The sequence below is a fragment of the Corylus avellana genome, chromosome ca11 (genome assembly GCF_901000735.1).
Source record: "Corylus avellana chromosome ca11, CavTom2PMs-1.0".
Taxonomy (NCBI): domain Eukaryota; kingdom Viridiplantae; phylum Streptophyta; class Magnoliopsida; order Fagales; family Betulaceae; genus Corylus; species Corylus avellana.
In genome coordinates this window covers 22064690-22088552 of record NC_081551.1, presented here as the reverse complement: position 1 = coordinate 22088552, position 23863 = coordinate 22064690, and the positions used below count along the sequence as shown (strand labels likewise).

Sequence of the window (23863 nt, the reverse complement as noted above, 5' to 3'; positions counted from 1 at the left end):
CACTCCCATACTTAAGTTGTGAGGTATTCAAAAGATAAAATAACATATAATAAGAAACTGCTAGTCACCATGTGTCTTCTGGTAAGGTGATCGCTGATCAATCGAGGGAGATTAATATTTGACCCACCAAGCACAACCTCACCTAAGGATGGATATGCCGTCTTTAAGTCTTGTAAGATAACAAGTTTTACCAAGTTTAAATGGGCTTTACGAAACTATTTACAATTAACAGTTCAAATTACATGCTCAAATTACATACAGTAAATTAAAGTTTGTTATAATTGAGACAATTACAAGCCACAAAAGGAAGCATATGTGGGGGCAGGCAAGTAAGTCGGATCTGATGGATGGCGTTTCTCTTTGTACTGTTCAAATTACGTCGCAGTAGGAGTGTTCCGACTGTAGAGAATTGGGTGAGATGCGGCGGATTGGGAAACACAGTCAACACCTCTTCGGGAGCCAAACCGCTACAGGGTGTCAATAAAACCTGAAAGAAAGGACATTCGTATTTGTCTATTAGCACGACTTTTCAACATATGGCCACGAGGAAGAAAAGACACACATGGTTCAAACCACAGTCACAGTACCCGCGTAAGCTACTCCAAACCCATCTCCTCTCGCCGCCACGTGTACGCTCTCTTACTCTTTACGGCCCCTTCTTCATCGAAACGCGCCTATTCAGTGTTGACCCATCAGTCAGACCCACCAAAGTTCCAACACCCACACATATATATAACACACCGAGCCGCCAATCCCATTCTCAAACATCATTCCTCAGCAAAGCGAACAGAGCAAAAAAGAAAAAAGAGAAAAAAAAAAAGTTTGCAGGATTCGGGTTTGTCTTGTAATTGTCAAAACCACATACAAACCTCGAATACCAGAAACAAGTTTTTGGCAAATGGTGAAGCAGACGAGTGATAAGCCGGCAGCGCAAAGCGATTTGAAGTACAAAGGTGTCCGGAAGCGCAAGTGGGGCAAATATGTGTCCGAAATTCGGCTACCCAATAGCCGGGAGAGGATTTGGTTGGGCTCGTATGATTCGGCCGAGAAGGCGGCGCGTGCTTTCGACGCGGCGCAGTTTTGCCTGCGTGGCCGCACGGCCAGGTTCAATTTCCCCGATAACCCGCCGGACATCGCCGGTGGGCGCTCTCTCACCCCGCCTGAGATTCAGGCGGCTGCGGCTCGGTTTGCCAACTCAGCCGAGCCACCGAGAAGCAGTAATTCGGATCGGTCGGCCACCGAGACGTTACCGACGGAGTCACCGTCACCGTCTCCTTCGGTTTCGGAGGGGACGGTCCAGATGGATAGCGAATTGACAGCGGACACGCCGTTCTCGGATTTGTTTCGGACAATGGGTTCTGTCAATGTCGGGTCGGATTATGGAATATTCCCAGGTTTTGATGATTTTACACACGAATTATACGCACAGCCTTTGCCTAGCTATGATTACGGAGAAGAAAATTTTGACGGGATCGTGCCTCAGGATTCATTCCTGTGGAATTTCTAAAGAACACTCGGCTAATAACAAGCCGTAGCCGAGTGGGGTCAGAGGCCCTGGACAGTTTTAGTTTCTGGAGCTACTGACTTGTGTTTTTTCGACCCGCCAATATTCAATCCGGATATGGATGGACCAATTTTTGTACGGCCATCTTTCCAATCATAATTAATTTGTTGGTAGGAGCAAATTTTTTTTAATTTTTTTTTGTGTCTGAATCTACTAGATAATATTCAATTGTCCAGAACTTAAAAGTGTCAAAGTGTCATGTCATGTATGTAATTTTAGATCACTCATTTGAATGATTGTAATGAATATTGGAGAATATACTACATCCATCTTGTAATGAAGGGGAGACCCTACCTGAAATTATTAAAGTATCTGCCTCTTTTGTGCACGTTTTTGTTTTTCTTTGCTTTTTGGATGTGCACCAATACTATTGCTTTTGCTTCCATCTTGGCATGTGGATATTTATATATGTATATCAAATATAATAATGCATTGCCTGCCTCATCCTCTTTTTTAATCCACCTTATCTTCTTTCTAGCTAGCTAGCTTCCCAACATATGGCCTAAATCGCGTTTACATAAAGTAGACAATTCTACAGCACCAAATTATTCATTTCTTCTCAAATAATTTTTAATAAGCCTCTCAAGTGATGTGATATATATATATATATATATATATATATAAAATATGTGTGTTCAACTATCTATATACATATTTTAAGAATTTTTTCTTAACTATTCCGTCCTTGGATGAAGTCATTTCACTTTGCTAATAATCCATTAGGTAATTTTCTTTTCCTTGATTACTCATGGGATAATTTTTTTCCTTAATTTAAGAATTTATGTATTTATTCAACAAGAACAAAGGAAAAATTCAGAGGTGATTAATTACCATGCATGGAAATAATCTCTATTCACATCTTACTGTATATAGCAGTAGACATCTATCATTTTACTCATTCAACTATATATATATCATCATATCTTACGAGACTAATCTAGAAGCACTGAACTATCATCCTTCACACTACTCATTACTTGTGAGATACTATTTGTTATTTGATTTAAGTTTTTCACTCAAAGAGAAATGCATTTACTACACTCCCATGTCATTAGGATGATGCAACAGTGTTAATTAATTCTTAAATGTTATTTTTAATAAGGATTAATTCAGAGCTGTAAACACTGCCACCTCGGCACAATAAAAAAAAGAAAAAAAAAAAATATATATATATATATATATATAGTACTATTCATGGTGTAGTTTTTCAACTGTATAAATTTAGCTTTACTTTCCCTATCTCAGGAAAATACTTTAGAGTTTGTTAATTTACAGCGGCTAAATATTGAATGAGAAAGTTGATGTTCATATTGGATTTGTTTACTCGGGGAGTGGAAGTATAATTTGACGTTCTAGAAGAGTAGAACGAGTAGTCAACTCTGGTCCGCTCCCAATGCACTAGAAACCGTGTATCCATCCGCATCCAAAGGATCACACAGCTTAGCTAGCCGTCTTCTCCCGCGCGCTTGTTTTGCCACATGGCAGACACCCACGTCACGTGTACGTACCCAGGCCTGCCTTCTCATGAGTAGAGTGAAAGACGAAAGAAAAGCAGCGAGAGAGAGGAGATCGATGTGGTGAGTCGGAGAGGTAGAAGAGAGAGAAGAGACGGTGTTAGTATTAATTTTGTTTACGTGGACGGTGGACCCTCCGCAACTCTTAACATTCCGGCGAATCGCCAGACATTTCTAGTGCCGGTGATCTCTAGACTCTCGCCGTCGAACTTTCAGGAGGGTTCTTCTCAGACATGCATGATTCTTGTTCTTTTTGTGGGGTTCTTTGGGTGAAGAGTACTGTTGTTTGCCCTTGGAGCATGTGGTAGTCGTGGGAGTTGAAGTAAACAGCATAAACTAGCCCCACACACACACACACACACACATATATATATATATATCCCATCTCAGCCATGCATGTTGATTGTTGATGCTACTATTAAACCCATATATGCATCATGCATGCTACGAACTATTACACCCATGACCCTTGCATCATGCATGTTTTTAGTTGGTCGGAGACAAGCAAGAAGTAGTCGGTGTTATTTTTATGGGAAAAGTAATCGGATAAGAAAGAATCTTTTAAAAAAATTGTGGATTATCTTAGATCATCTTTTGTATCAAATGACTTGAAAAATGCCACAAATTACAGAAATAATAACAACTATACTCGATTCTTATTGACGGCATATTACATTTTTAATAGGTGCTTTTTTTTAGCCTTTCGATGCAAGAAATTGCTTGAATTTCATAATTTAAGAATATAATCTTGACACAAAGTACACATATTCGCTCTATTTATGACCCCATTGTCAATGTTACCTCCCCAAACTATCAATTCTATCAACGTCCCTCATAAATTACATAAATAATAACAAATGCCCCCCTAATGTTAGCAAAAAGGCAAAAATGACCTTCAAATTTTTTCAATAAGACAAAAATATCATTATAAACTTGAAAAAAATAAATAAAGATTAATCATTTTTTTTAGTAATAAAAAAAAAAGAAAAAGAAAATTAAATGACCCCCTTGGTTTTTCAAATTTTTGGTTTAGTTTTTTAATTTTTCATCTTCGTTTTATATTTTTTTTTATTATTTTTTTAGTTTTTATTATTTTTTTATTTTTTTAGTTTTTATTATTATTAAAAGAAGAACATTTTCTTTAATAGCAATAGAAGAGTTGGAGGAAAACTCTATCATTGTTCTACTTATTTTTCTTATATATGGACTGTTCTCATTTTTACACTTGTAGATCTTGAGAAATTAAATTATATAAAATTACAGAAGAATAAAGGCTTATTAAGGCAAATATTGAGGACCTTATCTTAAAACAGCAAATATTTTGGACGCAATATATGTATTTAATTCGTAGCTAACATGTGTAACATGTGTATATAATATTATTGCCAGAAAATAATTCAAAGTTCGACTCAACCGTGTCTTGACCACACCAATTGTGGTTTTGTTACGAAAAAGTTCTATTAAACCCACTATTGCCTATGCAACAGCCTTATTTGAGGGCCGTCAATTTTGACACGACCCATGAATACGACACAAAATTATTGAGCTTGGGTGTACTCTTAACGGGTTTGGATCATAAACGAATTGACCCGTTTATGACCCATTTATTTTTGCTCTTGGCAGGTCAACCCATGGATGGCTAACCTGCTAGACACGTTTAATTTTTTTTTTGGTTTACCCTTAATGAGTTTGGGTCATAAACGGGTCAATTGACCCGTTTATTTTGATAAACATGTCAAGTGACCCGTTTATGACCCTATTCATCACTTTTTTTTCTTTTTTTTTTTTTTAAAAAAAAAACATTTCTAAGCTAAACGGGTTAAGTGGGTCGTGTCGGGTGATCTGTGAAATTGTCGTGTCGTGTCTGAGTTTAGTGAGGTCGACCCATTAGCTAAACGAGTTGTGTTTGGATTCGCCCTTAACGGGTCGTGGGTCATTGCAGGTCGACCCACCGACCCGTTTTGCCGCCTCTACAGTTATTCTTAAGCTTTTACCAAGGCGAATGTTTTCATCTTAATTAAGTCCACTAAAAGTCTCCGCTGCAATAGTTAATAATCATTGTGAATTTGTTGAGGCCTGAGGGAGCTCGACTCCGGCCAGTTGAGCCGTAGACAGAGGCAAGCTCGCTTGCTCCAGGCATCCTTTATGCGCTCCATGTGTTCTAAAAAATTTTCAGATGATCACTGCCTTTATTTTCTTAAAAGAAGTTGAGATCGAATTTGGAGCCTCGATCCTCTATTCTCACTTTCAGTATGGACGGTGAGATGTTACATTTAAAGTTGGGATGGAATGATGCAACCATGATTGCTCCATCACAATATTGTAAATAGGCTATTGGTGTGACATAGGATGATCATGACGCATCTTTTGGTGCAATTGTTACATTAAATAATCACTTGTCTTAAACGTTTTACATGCATGATCAAAATGATAAGTTTAATTAGTATTTTAATATATATTCTTTCTCATAACATATTCAGAATTTTCCTTAATAAATTAAGCTCCCTACATGGTATATTTTATTTAAACATAAATAATTAGGCATAAGGTTTTAGTTAAGATGCAAGCGATACTCGAAGTATAACACGTAGTCAAGATTTAAATTCAGAAATTTTTATTGCTAAACTCAACCAACGAAAATGAAAAAAAAAAATGTTTACAAGGGACAATCCATTGATCTCAGGTTGATGATTACGTGCTTCCTCTTTTGTCAAATGGGTTGTTCTCCAATAAACAAAACTTTTCTTCACTTATCGCAAACACCTTGCACTAGTAATCTCTTGGAGTACTTGTGGCCACAGTTGACTGATCCAAATGTAGCCTCCGTGGCATTAAACGAACAAGTCGTTTTTCCAACACATGCCTACATATACATACACACAAGAATTCAAGAAGAAAATCTTAAGAATGAATAGATATTATATTAAGAATTTTGATTGGTTGATTGATTAATCGATTACCTTTTGCACGGTAGATAGGCTGTTAACGGCCTCACCAGAGCCTTTCTTGAATGAGCCGCAATTGCCCTGAGGGTCCCCGAAGCTAGCAAATTGGATTTCCGAGATTGTCTGTCCGCCTTGACATGACAGCTCCAACGTTTTCCCTTCGTATACGCTCCCACATACGAATCCGATCGAGAGTGTTTGGAAGGAAACTTGTGAAGGGTCTCCGCCGATCTCTTCAAACAACGTCAATGTGTTTGTGTTTGTGTTTGTATGCTTTCTATTTCCAAGGTATGATCTCGGGATGTGGTACCATCTTTGAGTAGGATTCCCGCAATTCATCCCACATTTTTCTGAACTGTATTCTCCTCGGTAATCACAGGTGGTATTGCAACCATCCTTGTTGGCAAGGAATGAAGGCCAATAACGCCCGATGCTACGTCCGTTCACCCATGCTTGCCCTTTCCCCATACCTTGCAAGTCCACCACCACCGGGTCTGTGCCCGAAGGAGCGTTGAAGTTTGTCTAAAAACATGAACATTATTATTACATGTCAATTTAATAGACTGAATTAAATGAATATTAATGGAGGTCGATGTAGTACATACCCGATACCATATCATGGGTTTACCGCTAGGAAGTCCTTTGAAGGCCCATTTTCCGCGGCCCGCCGACATTGGTGACTTATTAACTTTGTAAAGTTTTACACGCTCGCCACCCAACCCAATCTATGTGGGAAGAATAGCAATTAATTACAAAATTTGTAAGCATTGAAGCCATGGAGGAAGAAAAGAAAATCTATAATTTTCTATATATTTATTTGCCAACGATCTTAATTACCTTATAAGACCAAGGATTTGATGATAAATCTTTAGTAACGTTGCCCTTTCCGATCAATTGAACAGGGCCTCCCACAATGCCCGCTGGCGACAAATCATAGAAAGAACCGTAATTCTGCCCATATAAATAAATATGTTAAGAAATTAATTTGTTATATATATATAATTAGCTTATAGCTATCCATGTGAAAAACATGCCTGTAGTCCAACTGTGGCACTAAGTAAACTTATAAAATTAGTCCCAGATTTCAGCGTGACAGGTTTCTCAAATATGAAACGGTGATCACCATCGGCGGTCCATTGCGAACCTGATATCATATATATGTAAGAAAAAAAAAATTAAAGTAAAAACTTCACTTTAGACCCTTGAATTATCAAGAATTTTGAGAGACCACCTAAATTTTAAAAACTCTAAATTTAACTCGCTGAACTTTCAATTTCAATTAATTTACCCCCTTTGTTATTAGAAGTTAACTGTTAAAACTAAAGGAGGGGTAAATTGATTGAAATTAAAAGTTTAAGGGTGTAAATTAAGAGTTTTTGAATTTTGAGAAGGTCTTTTTTAAAAGGTGTTGTAGGTCAGATGTCTAAAGTGAAGTTTGTCCTAAATTAAATGCGTACTAAAAAAGGGCAAAATTGACCGGCAAAGTTAAATGTAACCTGTGAAGTTTTGGTTAACATAGGCATGGAGTACATGGCCGGTTGTATTGACACGCAAAATTGCATTGGTCCACGTCGCTGTATCGTTAATCTCAACACTGCGATCACAAAGATAGTCAAACCAGGTGAAGTCCGAACAACGTTATTGCACGGGGGATCTGATAAACGAGAAGAAACTTACGTAGTCATGTACCACAAATAATCACTCGCGTCCCCGGTTGCTTCCTTTTGTTCAAGAAGCTTTGTCTGTCTAAATCTACCTTTCCCGGTGAGGACGTCCCACATGGGCTCCGATATCCACGCCCATTGAAGTTTGGCTGCAGACTCATTTTTACTCCCATCCGATTTCTTTACTATCACGGAGGTCTGGGTGTTAACCTATATATATTAATTAATTATTATATATATCCACAATGACATATATACTAACTACGTTTAGCATGCATGGATGACTGATGATCGATCAGATGGAATTTAATTGCGAGCGTGCATGCACAAAAAGTTAATCAATCCTTTCACCTTTGCAGTGTTGTAAATTTCCTTGTTGCAACCGGCAAGTATGGTAACAGACCAAGCAGGCACAAAATAGTTGCCGTCTTGTTTCAAATCAACATGGGCATCTTCTGTCGTGTTCTTATTGCTTAGGAAACAAAATTTTTCCCCAACAGGATTGTTGATGTACGTAGTCAACTGATAAAAATAATGAATGAATAGTAATATATATATATATATATACTCCTTTTAATTGGTATATAAATAATTAATGCTGAAAATTTTAGTACGTTCATGGGTCACCTACATCAACTCCATTACCAATCTGTGTTGTTGAAGGGGAGCTACTTGTGAGAACCTTTTGCCCAGATTTAATGGCCGCATGGAGTTGCTTAAGATGTCCCCACTTGGGCTGATTTAAATTCCCTGAAATAATGAAGTTTTTATCATTATATTTATATATCATGTAATGTAGGAATATTGTATGTATATTAATCCGTCCAGGATTGTCAAGTAGTGGATATTTCTTTGTTTCTTGGATTAATTAATTAATTAATTACCATATTCGTCGAGAGGTGCATTGTAATCATACGATGTTGCAATGAATGGGCCTCCTGCTGAGCGTCCAAAGTTGGTCCCTCCATGATACTGAAATGGGAAAAGTAAAAGATTAATATGTCAATAAATTTCACATAAAAATGATATGTAAATAGAATATTGACTACAAAATTTCAATTAAAGGCAAAGATATCTAACCATATAATAATTTTGGAACACCCCGCCAGTTTGGAAAAATCGTGCCACAGCATATGCTACGTCTTCAGCAGTTCTATAGGGATCCTTGCCACCCCAGTTCTTGTACCTAAATGTAATTTCCAGCTCATGATATATATATATATATACTTGAGGAGCTCTAAATCTAATATATCTAGAAATTAAAAGGCAATGGAAAAGTGATCAAAAGCAAGAAGATTTACCATCCTGTCCAGTTCTCGGTCCACATTTTTGGACTCTCTGGATTATTTGGCGTAAATTTATCACAGTAGAACCCATTGCACGTGTTTATCTGAAAAGATATACATATGAATCATATATAGAAATGCAGCAAATTGACAGCTGATCTGCAGATATATATATATATACCATCGTTTGAGGAGCATCACTCTGCTGGCACATAATCCAAGGGACACTAATGTTGAGGGATTCGGCCATTGTTGCACACCATTGAATGTATGATTTCCCTGCTGCTCCATAAGGTTCCATAATATTTCCGTATTCATTCTCAATCTGTAATGTGTTTCATGATATATATATATGTCAACGTCCAAAAAAAAAAAGAGAGAGATTATATACGCTGGAGCAATTATGAGGTGAAAATTAACCTGTGCAAAAATTATGGGTCCTCCTTGTGGCGCAAATAGGTTTGCTTCTTTGCACAAGTTAACTATCTTGGTAGTGAATCTCTGCATCTCATCCTGCATGTGAAAAAGTAGAAAATTGAGATGCTTGCTACCAAATATATATATCCTAGTTGTAGAACAACGTATATATATATACGTAATTACCTTGTATACTTGATTGTCTGTTCTTAGTTGAACTCCCGGCAGGTTATGCAGCCACACAGGGAAACCTCTGCACGTTGACAACAAAATCATGTGTATTAATTCAACCGACACTTAATTTTGAGGTACTTAATTGAACATATTACAAAAAGTTACAACATATGTAAAAAGGTTTACCCATAATTCCATTCAGCACAAACGTAAGGACCAATTCGTAGAATCACATGAAGTCCCGCCTTTTGGACTAGCTTGAAGAACTTCACGAAGTTCAGGTTTCCTGAGAAATGGTACTGATTGATTGCCATTGCAAAAACCAAACAGCATAAATCAAATCAAATCAAAAGCTAATTAATTAAGCTCGAAAATTTTGTTTCTTTGAGCTGATCAATCAAAGTTAATTAATTAATTAGAACCAGACCTTGCCACGCCGGGGCTCATGGTGGTTCCAAAATATATACGTTTCAATTGCATCAATGCCACCTTCTTTTGCCTTTTGAATCAAATCTGGCCACATCTGTAAACATATATATATATATATAGGAAGAAAGAGATAAATTTAATTATTTAATGATTACTTTAACGTATATAAAGCTTCAAATATATGAAAAACATATCAAAAAGACACAAACAGAGGAAGGAAACAGTAAAACACCTCCGGGGTGCTGCGTGGATAATGGATTGCACCAGAGAAAAGAACTCGGCGTTCACCATTGATGATAATAGCCCTTGAATCATAGGAAACATCGGTGGCAGCTGCTAACACTGATAGGCATGAGCCCAGCAAGGCTAAGCTAAGAAGAATTGTATTAATCCAGTTAGTCCAAGAGCTCTGCATTTTGATATTTTGACTTAATTACTCACACTATACTACGCTTGCATGCATATATATATATATATATATATAGCGCAACAAAATATCCATATTAGTAGCAAAGCATGAGATGTACACGTAAGCGGATGAAAAATATTCAACAAAACATATCCACACTACAAGAGACTCGCTCAGGTTTTTAATTTCTAGTTCTAATTAATTAACAAACTAAACATTGTAGGGTTTAGCGTAATATGCTCCATAGATCAATGCTTCATCACAACTCCACGTACGGAGTCTCTCTCACTTGTTGTAGTAAACGCTAATTACCCTCAATTAGGAGCTAAATCTATATCCCACGTGCGTCATATATACAATACAATCCTATCCATTTCTGATTTTGTTTGTTGCAATACTTGACCCTGTATATATATAGAAATATTTCCATTTTAATGCAGCGGCTAGCTCTTATTGAAGCTAACCTACCAGGACAAATCAAAGCTCAAAGACCCGAGTCCGACCAACCATCCTAGCTAATCGTAAACCCAAAAACATAGACCGAGTGATATAGGTCCAAAACATTAAAGGGGCCCAAGAAACGGTGCTACTTTTCAACGTAGTTTGTGTTTTCCTTCTGGCCCAGTGGGCTTTGTAGAAAACTTTTTAGAATATGATCAGTGTTGCATCAGATTCCCTTCGTAGGTCATATGCATGGCCCTTGAATTATATATTCAACATAATCTTCAACGAGGAGATTGATTTGTAATCTTATTAAGAATTCAAATACAGCATCAGACAACTAAATTAAACATCACGACTTGTCAGTTTATGAACATTTTATATGTTACAAAGCAAAAAACAAAAGAAAGAATGTCACTATTGCCATTGATCTCCTTAGATTTGATTTCTTAAAATACTAAGTCGCTCTTAAGCGTGGAAAAAAAAAAATTTAAAGAAATTGCCAATTGCCTGGTGAAAGCAACACCCCTGTTGTCAATTACCCTGTACCTTAACAAAGTTGTTTAACTCAAATGGCATTTTTTTTATTTTACATTCTATTCTAATGACCCACAATAAAGTGAAATGAAACTCAATCTATAATATTTTTTGGTCAAAAACCACTAATCTAACTTGCAAAGAACTTCTTTTTGTCCATTAGTTAATTATTTATATAATAATCTTGGGTTCTTAGTGGTATTGGTTTATAGTTGGTAAAGCAGATTGGTAGTGGCATAAAATCATGAAAATTCAAGGAATAGAGAAAAATTATTTAAAGAAAATTAAGACAATATGGATGGAACCCCATATGATTTTTGTGATTGACTATCATTTTTTGTCACGCCAAATACCGAAAAATATAGAACAAAACAGAACCTAATTGATTTCCCAACATAATATATTATAATTTTTATTTATTTTATTTTATTTTTTGCCATTAGTTGAAGCTATGGTTAAATAGTTATTAGAATTTAATTGTCAACAATCCCCATAAAGATGGATGCCATTAATTGAAAGTTGAGTGTGTTTGAGAACTATACCACTAAGGAGACAGTAATGGAATAAAACTGTTTAGGTTAATAAAGGTGATGCACTCACTAGCCCTTTTGGAAAAATCAATTCTTATATGAATTATGGTATGACGACATTATCACTTGATCACATTATACACTTTTCAAAATCTATAGAATCACAACACTATCACCTTATCACATTTTACACTTTCAAATCTATTCGAATCCCTAAAAAATCATCACTCAAAGGAACCACTTTTTCTTTTCTACCAACTTCCTTCCCTTTTGTTCAACTTTTTGCCTTAACTTGAAATTACTAATAATTTGGACAAGAATTACGAGAGGTCTACTTGCCCAAATAAATTTTCGACTGCTTAACCATTTATTTTGAGTAAATAAGTCTTATATGAACTTATCACCATTGTTGTTCACAATAAATTGTTAGAGATCTCAATCCGTGTTTCAATAATACTTTTAAGTTGTGTTTTGAGAGTCTTGACTTGGGTCTAATTTGAATTAAACATAAAATAAAACAACTTAAACATATCATCATAATTAGGGGGTGGAAGGGTGGAGCTTGAGTTTTTATATAATATGGCGATTGGAGTGTGAGTTTGATTATATCATAGTAATAATTACATCCAAAGATAAAAGTGATATCCCTTTCAGTCATTACTGAAAAATAATCTTTGTCCTAGCTCCTAAAGACTATGGAAAAAGGGTAAAAAATTGTCTCTAAATTGGCTTGGCATATATCAAAATAGTAATTCTGTAAATATTGAGAGTAAAAAAAAATATAATTTTGTTTTGTTTGAGATAAAAATGATTTTTTTTATTTATTTATGAAGTTTAAGCATGAAAAATATATCTTAACAAAAAATTAATAATTGAAATGTGTCGACTTCTTGAAGGTCACTGTCATTGGATGAACCCCAATACATGTGGCTTTATTGGGAACGGCCAATCAGAGATTTACGCGTATTTGGCTCCGCACGTGTGTGGGTCCCGCATTGCCTTGTTATCAATGCCATATGGGCTCCAGGTTTTGAAGGCCCTTTTCTTTTTCGTAAAGCCTAAAGCGACCATTCTGTTGGCTACTAGGCGGCTACCACTTGTTGTTTTATAACTCGAATGACTCTAATGCCCCTTCATTTGCAGTAGTTCATAATTGATAAAATAATTATGAATGTATGGCCGACTGATGTAAATCGAATAACCTACGATCACATGAAAAAATTTGAGGAGAATGCGGGTTTGTACATGTCACTTCCAATTCCAAATCAATTCTGGGCTAATTTTGGGGTTGTCGATGACACAATAAGATAATGAATCTATCTTTACTATGGCTAATCGATTGTCAAAATGGTTGGGGGCGTTACAACTTCATTACTTGCAAGAAGATAATGAATCTATCTTTGCTATGGCTAATCAATTGTCAAAATGGTTGGGGGCGTTACAACTTCATTACTTGCAAGAAGACTTATGATACAGTTAGTGTGGTTCAATTATTCTTTCAATTGTCTCTAATCAGAATACTCGATTTTTCAATCACTTATAGAGAGGTTTAGGGCGTTTGTCCAATACTAACATTGACTTTAGAAGTGCTTATCATTCTCAAACTGATAGACAAATGAAGTTTGTCAATCATTTTTTGGGAGACTTAGTTTGAAGTTTGGTGGGTGATCATCTCAAGCCTTGAGATAAAGAATTCTTTCATGCCAAATTTTCTTACAACCATTCTACAAATTGAAGCACTTGATTTAGCTCGGTCTTCATTGTTTACGAGGGGGAATAATCCTTGTACACCATTAGATTTGGCTCATGTTCCTCTAATTTGAAGATGCTGAGGAAATTATCCTTTCACCCCATGAACTTTCACGCGATGACCATTTCCTCCCATTAACTACCAACTTTACATTACGAACCCATCAAACTATCATTTCATTACCAAAACCTTCATTTCATCAGTCAATCTCGTTAAGTCAAACAGTCAACCCATCACGTGCATGTACAGTACCTGTGATCAGTGTTGTGATTTGTGAACAGTAGTTATTTCGTGAACAGTACGATTAACTGTCCGACTTAACGGCCTTGATTGACGGAATGAGAGTTTTGATAACGAAAAGGTAATTTGATGGGATCGTAGTGTAAAGTTGATAGTTGATAGAAAAAAAAATCATCGCGTTATAGTTTTTGGGAAAAATGATAATTTTTCCGAAGATGCTAGTTCCTAATTGTGTGAAATTTGAGGATGGTGATTTTGTGTGGACCATGCTGATTAAAGATAAGTTTCTTTTGAAAAAATATAACAAGCTTACTGTAGAAAGATTGGACAAATGAAAATTGTTGAGAAGATCAATCCTAAAATGTATTAAAGAAAAAGAAAAAGAAAAAGAAAAGAAAAACCAACACTTTACATGATGAGAGAGAGAGTGTGTACTGCAGGGTATTTTAGTCATTAGGGTAAAGCAAGCATTAGAAACGTACAGCCCTCCACATGGCCCACATCTCGCTTTCCATTTGGCGAAACAGTGGGCCTCCAATTTCAGTGGGCTCAGTTGTTTCAGTAATGATTGCATCTCCACCCATATCGGATGTTTGACACGTGCCTCACAATCCAACGGTTCCATTTCCCCAGGAATCTTTTTTTGTCGATCACAGACCGCTGTGGGGCAGATCCCTAGATTGGGTCACCATCATTCGACATGGACACTGACAATGGCCCAAAACAAAACCACTCTACTCTAAATCTATTGGAAATCCCATTTTAATAATCTTAATTTAATAAAATAAGATCGTATTCTTTCAAGAAATAGTTCAATCAGCCGTAAACCACGTTTCATGAAACGGTGGTCACAAATTCGAATCTCTCTTCTCCCTTTTTTTGTATGGACATGTCAAAAATAAAAAATAAGACCAATGCTATTAGAAATGCTATAACCAATATTCTTATTTTATTTGCATTGATGTGACAAAATTTGTTAATTTTTTTTTTCTTTTAATGAGAGTTGATTTAATAACCTATAATCATTACTATATCAATCTAATCTAATAAGAGGTCAGAAAAATTTAGTATAATTATTTCTAAAATATTCTTAAAAACCTAATAAGATTAAATATAATTTAATTAGTAAAACAACCCACTGACAATGACCCAAAATAAAAGCACACTAATGTAATGGGAATCCCATTTTAATAATGTCACTAAAATAATGAAGAGATATGTTGGCTTTTTCTAAAGCAATTATCACCCACATAATTCCAAGCCAAACCCATGGGCTTAGTCCAACCACCCCATCATAGGATTGCTTTCTGGCCATTTTATAAAGCCATCCATATCTCCATTTCTTCATAATATTTCTGCAAATGATCGGAAAGCTCTCCCAATTATTGGTTTCCGGCAATCGTACCGGAGTTTTAGACGTTGCCACAATGAGTCCAAGGAGTCCGTTAGACCTCAAGATGCAATCGCCTAGAGGCTTAAAGAAGTATGATCTTGGTGGGGTTGGATTGGGTATTGTGGCTGCTCTTGAGAAGTCCAGCGATGGCGGACGCGAAGTTTTGGCCAAATATGCTGTTTGTAGTTGCAATTTGATCAATCGATCCAATCCTGTTCCGGTTAACTCCGGCAAGAATTGCGGCAGACTAAATGGATTCCTTGAGGACTTGGAAGAAGGAGAGAATTCGGAGAATTATACATATGTGACTTGTCGGGGACCCAGCAAATCCTTCACCAGGGTGTACTACGATGAAGGTGAAAATGGGAGAACTGGGCATGAAAGACATGGCGTTGATAGATGTAACAACATGGGTGTTCTTCAGGACTCGCGGCCAAGATACGAGGACAGTTTTTCAGCGTACCCAACTTCAGATTTTCTCAGTTCATGTAACTTGTGCAGGAAAAAACTTCAGGGAAAAGACATATACATGTACAGGTACAATTGCTTCTCGTTCTCTGTCTCTCTCCCAATACTTTTTTTGTCTTTTTTTTTAATCTTAAATGGAAGTTTGTGCTTGGATTTGAAAAGGGAATCGATTACGAGAGTAATAATCAATGTTTATTTGATTTTGCAGAGGAGAGAAAGCATTCTGTAGCACGGAGTGTAGGTCAAGGCAAATAATGATGGATGAGCGCAAAGAACAGTGCAGATCCGAGGCACCAAGATCTGCGGATGTTTCAAGCTCCCCATACACAAGAGGGCAGATCTTTTCCCCGGGAATTCTTGCAATTTAGACAATGAAAAGATGACCGCTGCCTGCAATGGTGGTGATGCTCCCTGAGTACATACACGGCTATTCTATACATATATACGAGAAGTAGTCAGCTTTTTGTTAATCAATAAAAGAAGAAAACTGGGAAAAATATATATATATTATATATATATATATAGAATAGAAATTTTGTATTGAATCTTAGAGGAGAAAAATATGTTTCGATGGAGGGATTATGAACTGCGAATGAAAGAGAAGTACAAGCTTCAATGCGTGTAGGACTTCAAGTTCTGTTGCTTGCAACATAAACAAATTCCAAGAGTTTATGCTAGTCGAATTGAAATCAGAAGTTTGGGTTGAGTCCCACCATGCTAGAAAGAGATTACTATCAATTAAGTGATTTCTATAAAAGCATTGTCTTTTACGTAGTTTCATAAAAGAAAAAAAGTTCCTTCTCTTTTTTTTTTTTTTTTTAACTATAATTTTCATGTTCGATTTCATTATAGTTATGGAATTTGATTGAAAAAAAGAGAGGAGTTATTAGATGATATGGCAGACATGAATTGAAAAAGGTCATGCTTGATACAAGGAATGGTCGACACAAATCATCATATCAAGATGATCATCATGATTTTGTAAGAAATGGAATACGGACGGCTCAGTTTTGAACCAAATTTCAAGCATCGTTTAACTTTAACCCAATCTCAGGCATTGTTTAAGTAGACTTAATCATGCTTAGTTGATAGTACCATTGATCCACTAAAACATGAAGTGTTTAAAATGGGTAAATGGCACGCCGCGTGCAAAAAATTTTTTTTTTTTTTTTTTTTAAAAAAAAAAAAAAAATTTATACGGGCGTGCCTTGCACGCTGCGTACCCTGTATCAATGCTCGTTTAAAATATGGATAGGACCATAGGTATCTCCTGTTAGCCAACCGCTGGGCTCTGTTTTTTACTTACGATCAAAGTAGAGCTATTTTGCAACCAGTAATGTTAGAAGGAGAATTAAAGTCTTTCTTGTTCTCTCAAACGTGACTCTACTTTTAAAATCGTTCTTGAATTTGATATAATTATTATTAAATTTTAATATATTTGTGATTTTAAAAAAAACGTCTCCTAGCATTACTCTTTTGCAACAAAGACTCGTTATCACCACAGGTGTGCCTACCAACAGCCAATCCTTTGGTCTAACCCCGAAACCACCTTTTTTGGTAGCCCTTTTCCTTTGGGTTTGGAAGTTATTAGACCAAATCATTTATTTATCCCATTTTCAATATATATTTTTTTGGTTTTATTTGACACTGCACCACACCATACCACAGACCATGGATCAAAACTTTAGACATTAATGTCCACATTCATTTAGACACAACGTATACTTTTCAAGCTTTTGCTTTACCGGGAATTACAACCAAAAGGGAAAACAAAGCAAACGGGAAAGAAAAAGACATCAAGCTGGGTCCATCTTCATCTTTGTCCACAGAATATTGAAATATAATCTAACGGTAAAATTGTTCCCTCATAATCAAAGAAAAGCTGTAATGTGATAATGCTTAAGCTGAGTTGGGTCATCATACCCTCACAGAAAATGAAAAATTCTATCGCACACAAAGCAGGTATGTAACAGAAATACAGCAATCTAACCAGTAGAGAGAGAGAGAGAGAGAGAGAAGAGAGAGGAGGAGGAAAAGAAGAAGAAGAAGAAGAGGAGGAGGAGGAAGAGGAAGAAGAAGAAACCGAAAAAGCACGACATCCTAAAGGCTACAAGGAAGTTGTTCCTCCCTGAAAAGGTATAATGGGAGTTTTCAACTTATAATTACTGGTAGTACATGAGCTGCTGGGTAGTTGCAACACCTTGGAAACTACCATCGTAAATAGGCTGACCAGCTCCAGCAGAACCCATTCCCATGGCTGCCTGCTTAAGGGCATATTGGCCCTGTGGATGCATAAGGGCTTGTGCACCCCCAATTTTACTTAATGCAATTTGTCGTTCATAGGTTGCAAGGTCAGTAGCTGAAAGACCTGGCATATGTACAGCAGTCGGAGGGGGAAGAGGCGTAGAAGCTGTCCCCGGTGGAGTAGGCTTGCTTCCCCATGAGCACTGCAACATCAACATACGCAAACAATCAAGCTAACTATTGCCAATATACACAAGCCAATGATCACATCAGGACATCTTCCCAACAAACGTGTTTGCTCCTTAGAAGCAGAATCAGTTGTTCATTAGCTACAATCATAACTTTGTTGAGAGGAAAGAGTACTCAAGAAGAATCCAATATTTTCTTTGAAAAAAAAAATCATACATGAAGAGGAAGAAAACAATTTCGAGCATACAACAAAAGCATGCAGGCCAAATGCAGACATCGATAAACTATTCATTTTGTACAAGCAGTTAACTAATTGGTTTTCCAATTCCATTAACAGAACCCGGGTGATAAGCATATATCGTAAGCCAATAACACGAGTTCTGTAAGAACTTGGAGATGAGATATTTATTTCTTTAGAACCTATACATTGAAAATAGATGTTGGTTCCAAAATTACATCCCTCAATCATATGATATATGTTATTCACAAGTCAATTTCAGAAAAATATTTAAGACCAACAATACTTGATTGTTACTTCTATTAGAACCCCACCCAACCCATAACCAAAATCTACAATATAGAGTATGCCAGTTTTATACCCAAAAATATAGTAGTCTAATAAAGAATGTACCTTTAATGGCTTGCCATAGAGGATCCGAGCATTCCCCATCTGAATAGCCAGAGCTGCTTCAGCATGTGTACTATATCTCACAAAACCAAAACCTTTATCTCTTTGCACACGAACATCTTCAATAATTCCAGCACCAAGGACATGGAAATGACGATGGAGATCAACTGAAGTAACCTGTAAATAAATTAAAAACGTCAACTAAGAAATTTTAAAAACTTTGAGTGGCTTTTTAACCATAGATGAATCATACGTCATCAAGAGTTGTAGTACTTTACTATATCATTAGTGTTTCATGAAGAAAGATAAGTACATTTGAAGATTTCTTGATGTAGTCATTTAAAAAGGTGGGGATATCACTCATTCTGAGCAATAATCAAACGGTAACTCTATCAAAAAGGTATGATACTATCTGGGCATCACATGTTCAAGGGAATGATCCAGGACAAGGCTAGGATAGTCCACAAACAGATAACATATATTACCATCTAAAACATATAGATTGAGGAAAGAATTGAATGTGATCATGAGTCAAAGAAACAAATCCTTGCCTCAGGAGCAAGATTGCCCACATATACAGTGGTATACTGAGGATTGCTCTCAGGAGCATCATCATTAGTCTTCTCCTGACCATCATCTACAAAAGGAAAACAGTTACGGCTGTCAGCTCTAAAATACATGCAAAGAGCAAATATCAAGCATCTGTACACGACACTGGTTCCAACACACACACACACCCCTGTGCAAGATGGCATAGCTTTACTTTCGCAACTAAATTTCAGCCATGAAAAAAAAAACTTATACAGTTCCATTTTCAAAATTAGTGCACCTGATGTTCCATTTGTTAGCTCAACAACACTTTTTGAGTCCAAACTCTGCTTGTCATCATTAGCACTAGCACCTTTTGCAGCCCAGTTGCATCGAATTTGTCTACTTCCAAGCCACTTTCCTGAAATATTGAAACAAGGCCACCAATTTATATGTTTTTTTTTTGATAAGTAAGGCCACCAATTTATATGTGAAAAGACAAGTGCAACTTCAAGAGAAACCAAGTATTTCCACATGTACAACATCACAAATGAAGGATTAAACTTCTCATTTTCATAGGAAACTTTTTAATCATTGTCCAGAAAGCACACCAGAAATGTTTCTCAGAAATGCCTAGCCAATTATTTCCCTCCCTCCCCATACTTTTCTCTGGTTTCATAAGCATTCAGGTAATAAGTCAAGGTTTTCTAAGAAATGTTTCATAAACATTTCTCGTAAGATTTTCGCAAGTATATCCTACTGATTCACATAATTTAAACTTACACGTTACATTCTTGAAAAGTTAGTTGTTCGTATTTCCCATTTCCTTCCCAAGTCATTACTTCAGTTTCTTCTCTGCTTCTATAGTTCATGCCATAGAGGATATAATGAACAATAATAATGAAATTTGGGAATTAATGTTCTAAGAACAAATATTCCCAATAAAGACATATTCCCCCAATAATGACTTCTACAGAAAAGATGCAATTACACTTGTTTTAAATTTCAATGTTGTATTACTTCATATGCTGATATGTCAAAAAAAGAATACAAATCTGAAAGAAACAAGGCTTAAATTTTAAAGGAAAAATAAGAAGAAACAAAAACCAAATTAAAGCATTGGAAATACACATACCGTTTAAGTCATTTATTGCACCCTGGGCTTCCTGAACAAAATAAGATCATGACATGAATATGAAAAATAAACAGAAAATAACCATTCCATACACATTAAGAAGAAAAAGAAAAATTCCAATAAAACAATTTCAGTACCTGCTGATTCCTAAAAGAAACAAATCCAAAGCCCCTTGAACGCCCAGTTTTCTGATCCCACATAACCCTTGCATCTCTATCACCAGCATACAGGTCAAATTAGTCTCAAGATATATGATGTCTTGTCTAACTATCAAGCACATATTGAAATGCCGAATCCACTGACAATAACTGAATATAATCAAAGAAGAACATCATAAAATACTTAAAGGACCCGGAACACGGAACTTACGAACAACTAGGATAGACGGAAAAGCACGCATATAATGTAGCATCAGTAACTTCAGGGCTAAGATCACCAACAAAAATATTAAAATGACCTAAATGACAAACATGTAATATCATGAGCGGTCAAAAATTAATATACACAAAATCACCACGCAAAATATAGGGAAAAAATGTCTAATATTTATATAAACCTGACGTATCCTCCCTCTGACTACTTGCATATGCCCAGTTAACTTTAATAGGCTGCCCTAACCTGTACAAACATCTTATTGAGATAGAGAACAGGAAGGAGGCAACCAATTTCATTTAAGGTTAATACTTACAGATGCCTCCCATTAAGAGTCACAATAGAAATTGCAGCGGACCTACGATCAAAGTAGTCCACAAAACCATAGGATGACTGCATAAGAAGAAAAGGAAACCTATAAGATGAAAATTGATAAAAAGTTCGGTAAAACAACAGTTCCCAACTTGAGCAGCCGAATTGTTTCCAGAAAGTAAATAATCTACCAGAAATTTTCATGTTAAGAAGATTGTAATTTAAAAAAAAATAAAAAATACTGAAAATAGGTACAATAATATCTCACTTTCTCCTTCCTGATGAGCTTGCATCCTTCAAGAGGACCAGCAGTTGCGAAAACTTCTTGGAGGAGGGGTTCGGTAACCTGTGGATGAATGTTTCCTACATACCTGCATTTGCTCATAAACAAAAACACAAGCTTATTAAATACACATAACATGAAAGTGCTGAAAAAAGCAGTCTACCTACTTGGGAAATGTATTGCATATGTAATGTAATAAAATTAAAGAGAAAGAACTATCAAATAGGATAAAGTGATTTAAGTGTCTGTGTCCAGAGTATAACCGGCACTCAAATTAATAAAAAATCATTTAAGAGACCTTGAGAGACTAAATAGGTAAGAAAGCCACACCCAATTCAAAAGCATCCTATTGAAAATAAAAAAGACAAAAAAGGAAAGAAAAAAATAAAATAAAAGAAAATGTCTATACAACACTCACACACTGCGGCATGTACTTGAATCAAACCCAGGAGGCAGATTTCCACTCAAGATAGGCTCTATCTGCAAAATAAAAATGTAAAAAACAAGAAGCCAAAAAAAAAATGGAAGGAAAAGAAAACCTACAGAAAAATATCTACACTCCTCACAAGAATTTCCAGGGATGCACAAAAGAAATGTTAAGAAATAAAGTCATGAGACACTCAAACTCGCATTAACCACCAACTAAAAAAAGTCCCATCATTCTTCAGGCAAAAAATTTCTACAAGCTCAACAGGAGTTCCAACATATACCAATGCAACATTTTTAGCTGGGTTGGTCATCTTGATTCTTACCAGTACCACTACAACTTTTTTCATTTTCTTTTTCCTGATAGTAAACACCGGTCATGCATCGATCCCACTTGCTTAAGTGAACATATAGAATCACTACAGAAAGAAAACGGCTTTGCACTAAACGAAGAAATGCTTGTTGAGTGTACATGCCCCCCCCCTCCCACGCCCCGCCCTCTCTCCCTCCCTCCCCCTTACATGTTATGCACCCGCATAGAACTACATACACCAATAAATATATAACAATAAACAGGAAGATAGAAGAATAATATAAGTCTTGAGAGCATGCCATATCAGCCCGTCCAATAGCAAACCTCGTCATGTAAGCTTCATACAGCCAAACGGCCACAAATAACTAAACTCGCAAAAATAAGGTACCTTCACCACCAATCCAAAATCCCTATCTATAATAATGAAGAAAAAAAATTCCCACAATATAAATTTCGCTTTATGGATTGCAAAATAACCAAAAAAACAAGAAACTCAAATGAAATTCCAATCAACGTACCGCGAAAAAATAAAAAATCGATACATTATTAAACTTAATTCCATTTTATTCAACTGCGGTTAAATACACAAAAATCTTACACTGCCTTCAGAGAAAGAAATCCGAAAACAATAACTTCTATATAAACATATATAATATCCATGTAAGAAACCAATTGTCGAATATAATAATCCCCATGTGCTAAAATTTTAATTAAAAAAAAACTTAATTGGAAGCAAAAGAAAGAAAGGGAACCTGAGGAGCGGTGGCGGCCAAGAGAGCAGGGTGGTGGTACAGTGACTGCTGCATCATCGCCTGCTGTTTGAGCCTCTGCTGTTGCATCCTTCACACGAACGGAAATTTCTCTAGGGCTTCGGGGCAAGGACAGAAACAGGAACAGGGATAAAAAAAAATAAATAAAAAGGAATTGAAAATCAAGAAAGGAGGAGAAGAAAAAGGAAAAAAAAAAAAAGAAAAAAAAAAAAGAAAGAAAAAAGAAAACCCTCGGGCGGGAGGGAGGGAGGGCGAGAGTGAAACGACGACGAAGGATAAGGGGAAGATACTAGAGACAGTGGAGTGAGTGAAAGGGGACGCAGAGATTTTTTTTGTCTATACGCTGATTTTTTAATAGGGGACAAAAACGACATTAAAAAAAAAAAAACAAAATAAAATTGGATGGGCCTGCATGTATTTTTGGCAAATGGGCAAATTGGTTCTTTTAGGCCTCTATACTAAAACTGCTAAACAAAACCAAATCAAGTTTAATTCTTTAATTAGTATACTTAATTTTTTTTTTAGACTCTTTAATTAGTATACTTATATATAATAATAAGTTTATGATTTCTAACAAAAATCCTATAAATAGACCCACACAAATATTAGAACTATTCTAAGCCTAATTTATCTAATGCTTAATGATGAGAGGTTGCTCGAATTATTATCTAGAATTTTCTTATGCCTTGTCACGACATCACATCTAATTGCTCAGGTCTACATGCAAGATCCCCTTTGTTACCCAAAAAAAATTAATAATAATAGATTAACGGAACATGTTTTAAATAACTTTTATATTGTTTTTTTAAATAATTAACATGAGAAATTATTTAAAATACGTTACATTAACTAATATAAAATGAATGTGAACATTACTCTTGTAAAAAAAATTATCTTAACAT

The 23863-nt window shown here is 36.0% G+C and overlaps 4 protein-coding genes across 4 annotated transcripts; 2 read left to right on the top strand and 2 right to left on the bottom strand.

Moving 5' to 3' along the window:
* The first annotated feature begins 782 nt into the window (after positions 1-782).
* LOC132166456 (ethylene-responsive transcription factor ERF017) lies at positions 783-1892 on the top strand. The gene has a single exon (XM_059577271.1). It carries the CDS (start codon positions 899-901, stop codon positions 1505-1507), a length of 609 nt encoding a protein of 202 aa, XP_059433254.1. The 5' UTR covers positions 783-898; the 3' UTR covers positions 1508-1892.
* A 3932-nt stretch (positions 1893-5824) lies between these two features.
* Positions 5825-10327, bottom strand: LOC132165232 (beta-galactosidase). Its single transcript, XM_059575715.1, has 18 exons — positions 10226-10327; positions 9992-10087; positions 9751-9863; positions 9577-9643; positions 9394-9486; positions 9155-9298; positions 8989-9077; positions 8768-8873; positions 8572-8659; positions 8319-8437; positions 8039-8209; positions 7701-7897; positions 7520-7617; positions 7058-7167; positions 6861-6974; positions 6629-6748; positions 6039-6545; positions 5825-5941 (listed from the first exon to the last, which is right to left on the bottom strand). The coding sequence occupies exons 2-18, from the start codon at positions 10085-10087 to the stop codon at positions 5825-5827; spliced, it is 2349 nt and encodes a 782-aa protein (XP_059431698.1). The 5' UTR covers positions 10226-10327.
* A 4852-nt stretch (positions 10328-15179) lies between these two features.
* LOC132166038 (FCS-Like Zinc finger 13-like) lies at positions 15180-16573 on the top strand. The gene is made up of 2 exons (XM_059576779.1): positions 15180-15830; positions 15970-16573. The coding sequence occupies exons 1-2, from the start codon at positions 15262-15264 to the stop codon at positions 16127-16129; spliced, it is 729 nt and encodes a 242-aa protein (XP_059432762.1). The 5' UTR covers positions 15180-15261; the 3' UTR covers positions 16130-16573.
* A 1034-nt stretch (positions 16574-17607) lies between these two features.
* LOC132165902 (oligouridylate-binding protein 1-like) lies at positions 17608-23172 on the bottom strand. Its single transcript, XM_059576601.1, has 12 exons — positions 22944-23172; positions 21871-21932; positions 21438-21540; positions 21174-21250; positions 21042-21103; positions 20855-20942; positions 20623-20698; positions 20486-20516; positions 19652-19771; positions 19374-19459; positions 18826-18999; positions 17608-18208 (listed from the first exon to the last, which is right to left on the bottom strand). Exons 1-12 carry the CDS (start codon positions 23028-23030, stop codon positions 17924-17926), a joined length of 1251 nt encoding a protein of 416 aa, XP_059432584.1. The 5' UTR covers positions 23031-23172; the 3' UTR covers positions 17608-17923.
* Positions 23173-23863: the final 691 nt, after the last annotated feature.

Excerpts from the sequence above, each read along its gene's own strand:
- LOC132166456 (XM_059577271.1), top strand. The coding sequence starts at position 899 with ATGGTGAAGCAGACGAGTGATAAGCCGGCAGCGCAAAGCGATTTGAAG.
- LOC132165232 (XM_059575715.1), bottom strand. The coding sequence starts at position 10,087 with ATGTGGCCAGATTTGATTCAAAAGGCAAAAGAAGGTGGCATTGATGCA. Across the intron at positions 9,078-9,154 it reads GTGATGCTCCTCAAACGATG|ATAAACACGTGCAATGGGTT; the intron begins GTATATATATAT and ends ATATCTTTTCAG. Across the intron at positions 7,168-7,519 it reads TGTTAACCAAAACTTCACAG|GTTCGCAATGGACCGCCGAT; the intron begins GTTACATTTAAC and ends ATATGATATCAG.
- LOC132165902 (XM_059576601.1), bottom strand. The coding sequence starts at position 23,030 with ATGCAACAGCAGAGGCTCAAACAGCAGGCGATGATGCAGCAGTCACTG. Across the intron at positions 21,933-22,943 it reads TGGCCGCCACCGCTCCTCAG|ATAGAGCCTATCTTGAGTGG; the intron begins GTTCCCTTTCTT and ends TTTATTTTGCAG. Across the intron at positions 21,251-21,437 it reads AGCTCATCAGGAAGGAGAAA|TCATCCTATGGTTTTGTGGA; the intron begins GTGAGATATTAT and ends CTTCTTATGCAG.
- LOC132166038 (XM_059576779.1), top strand. The coding sequence starts at position 15,262 with ATGATCGGAAAGCTCTCCCAATTATTGGTTTCCGGCAATCGTACCGGA. Across the intron at positions 15,831-15,969 it reads AAAGACATATACATGTACAG|AGGAGAGAAAGCATTCTGTA; the intron begins GTACAATTGCTT and ends TTGATTTTGCAG.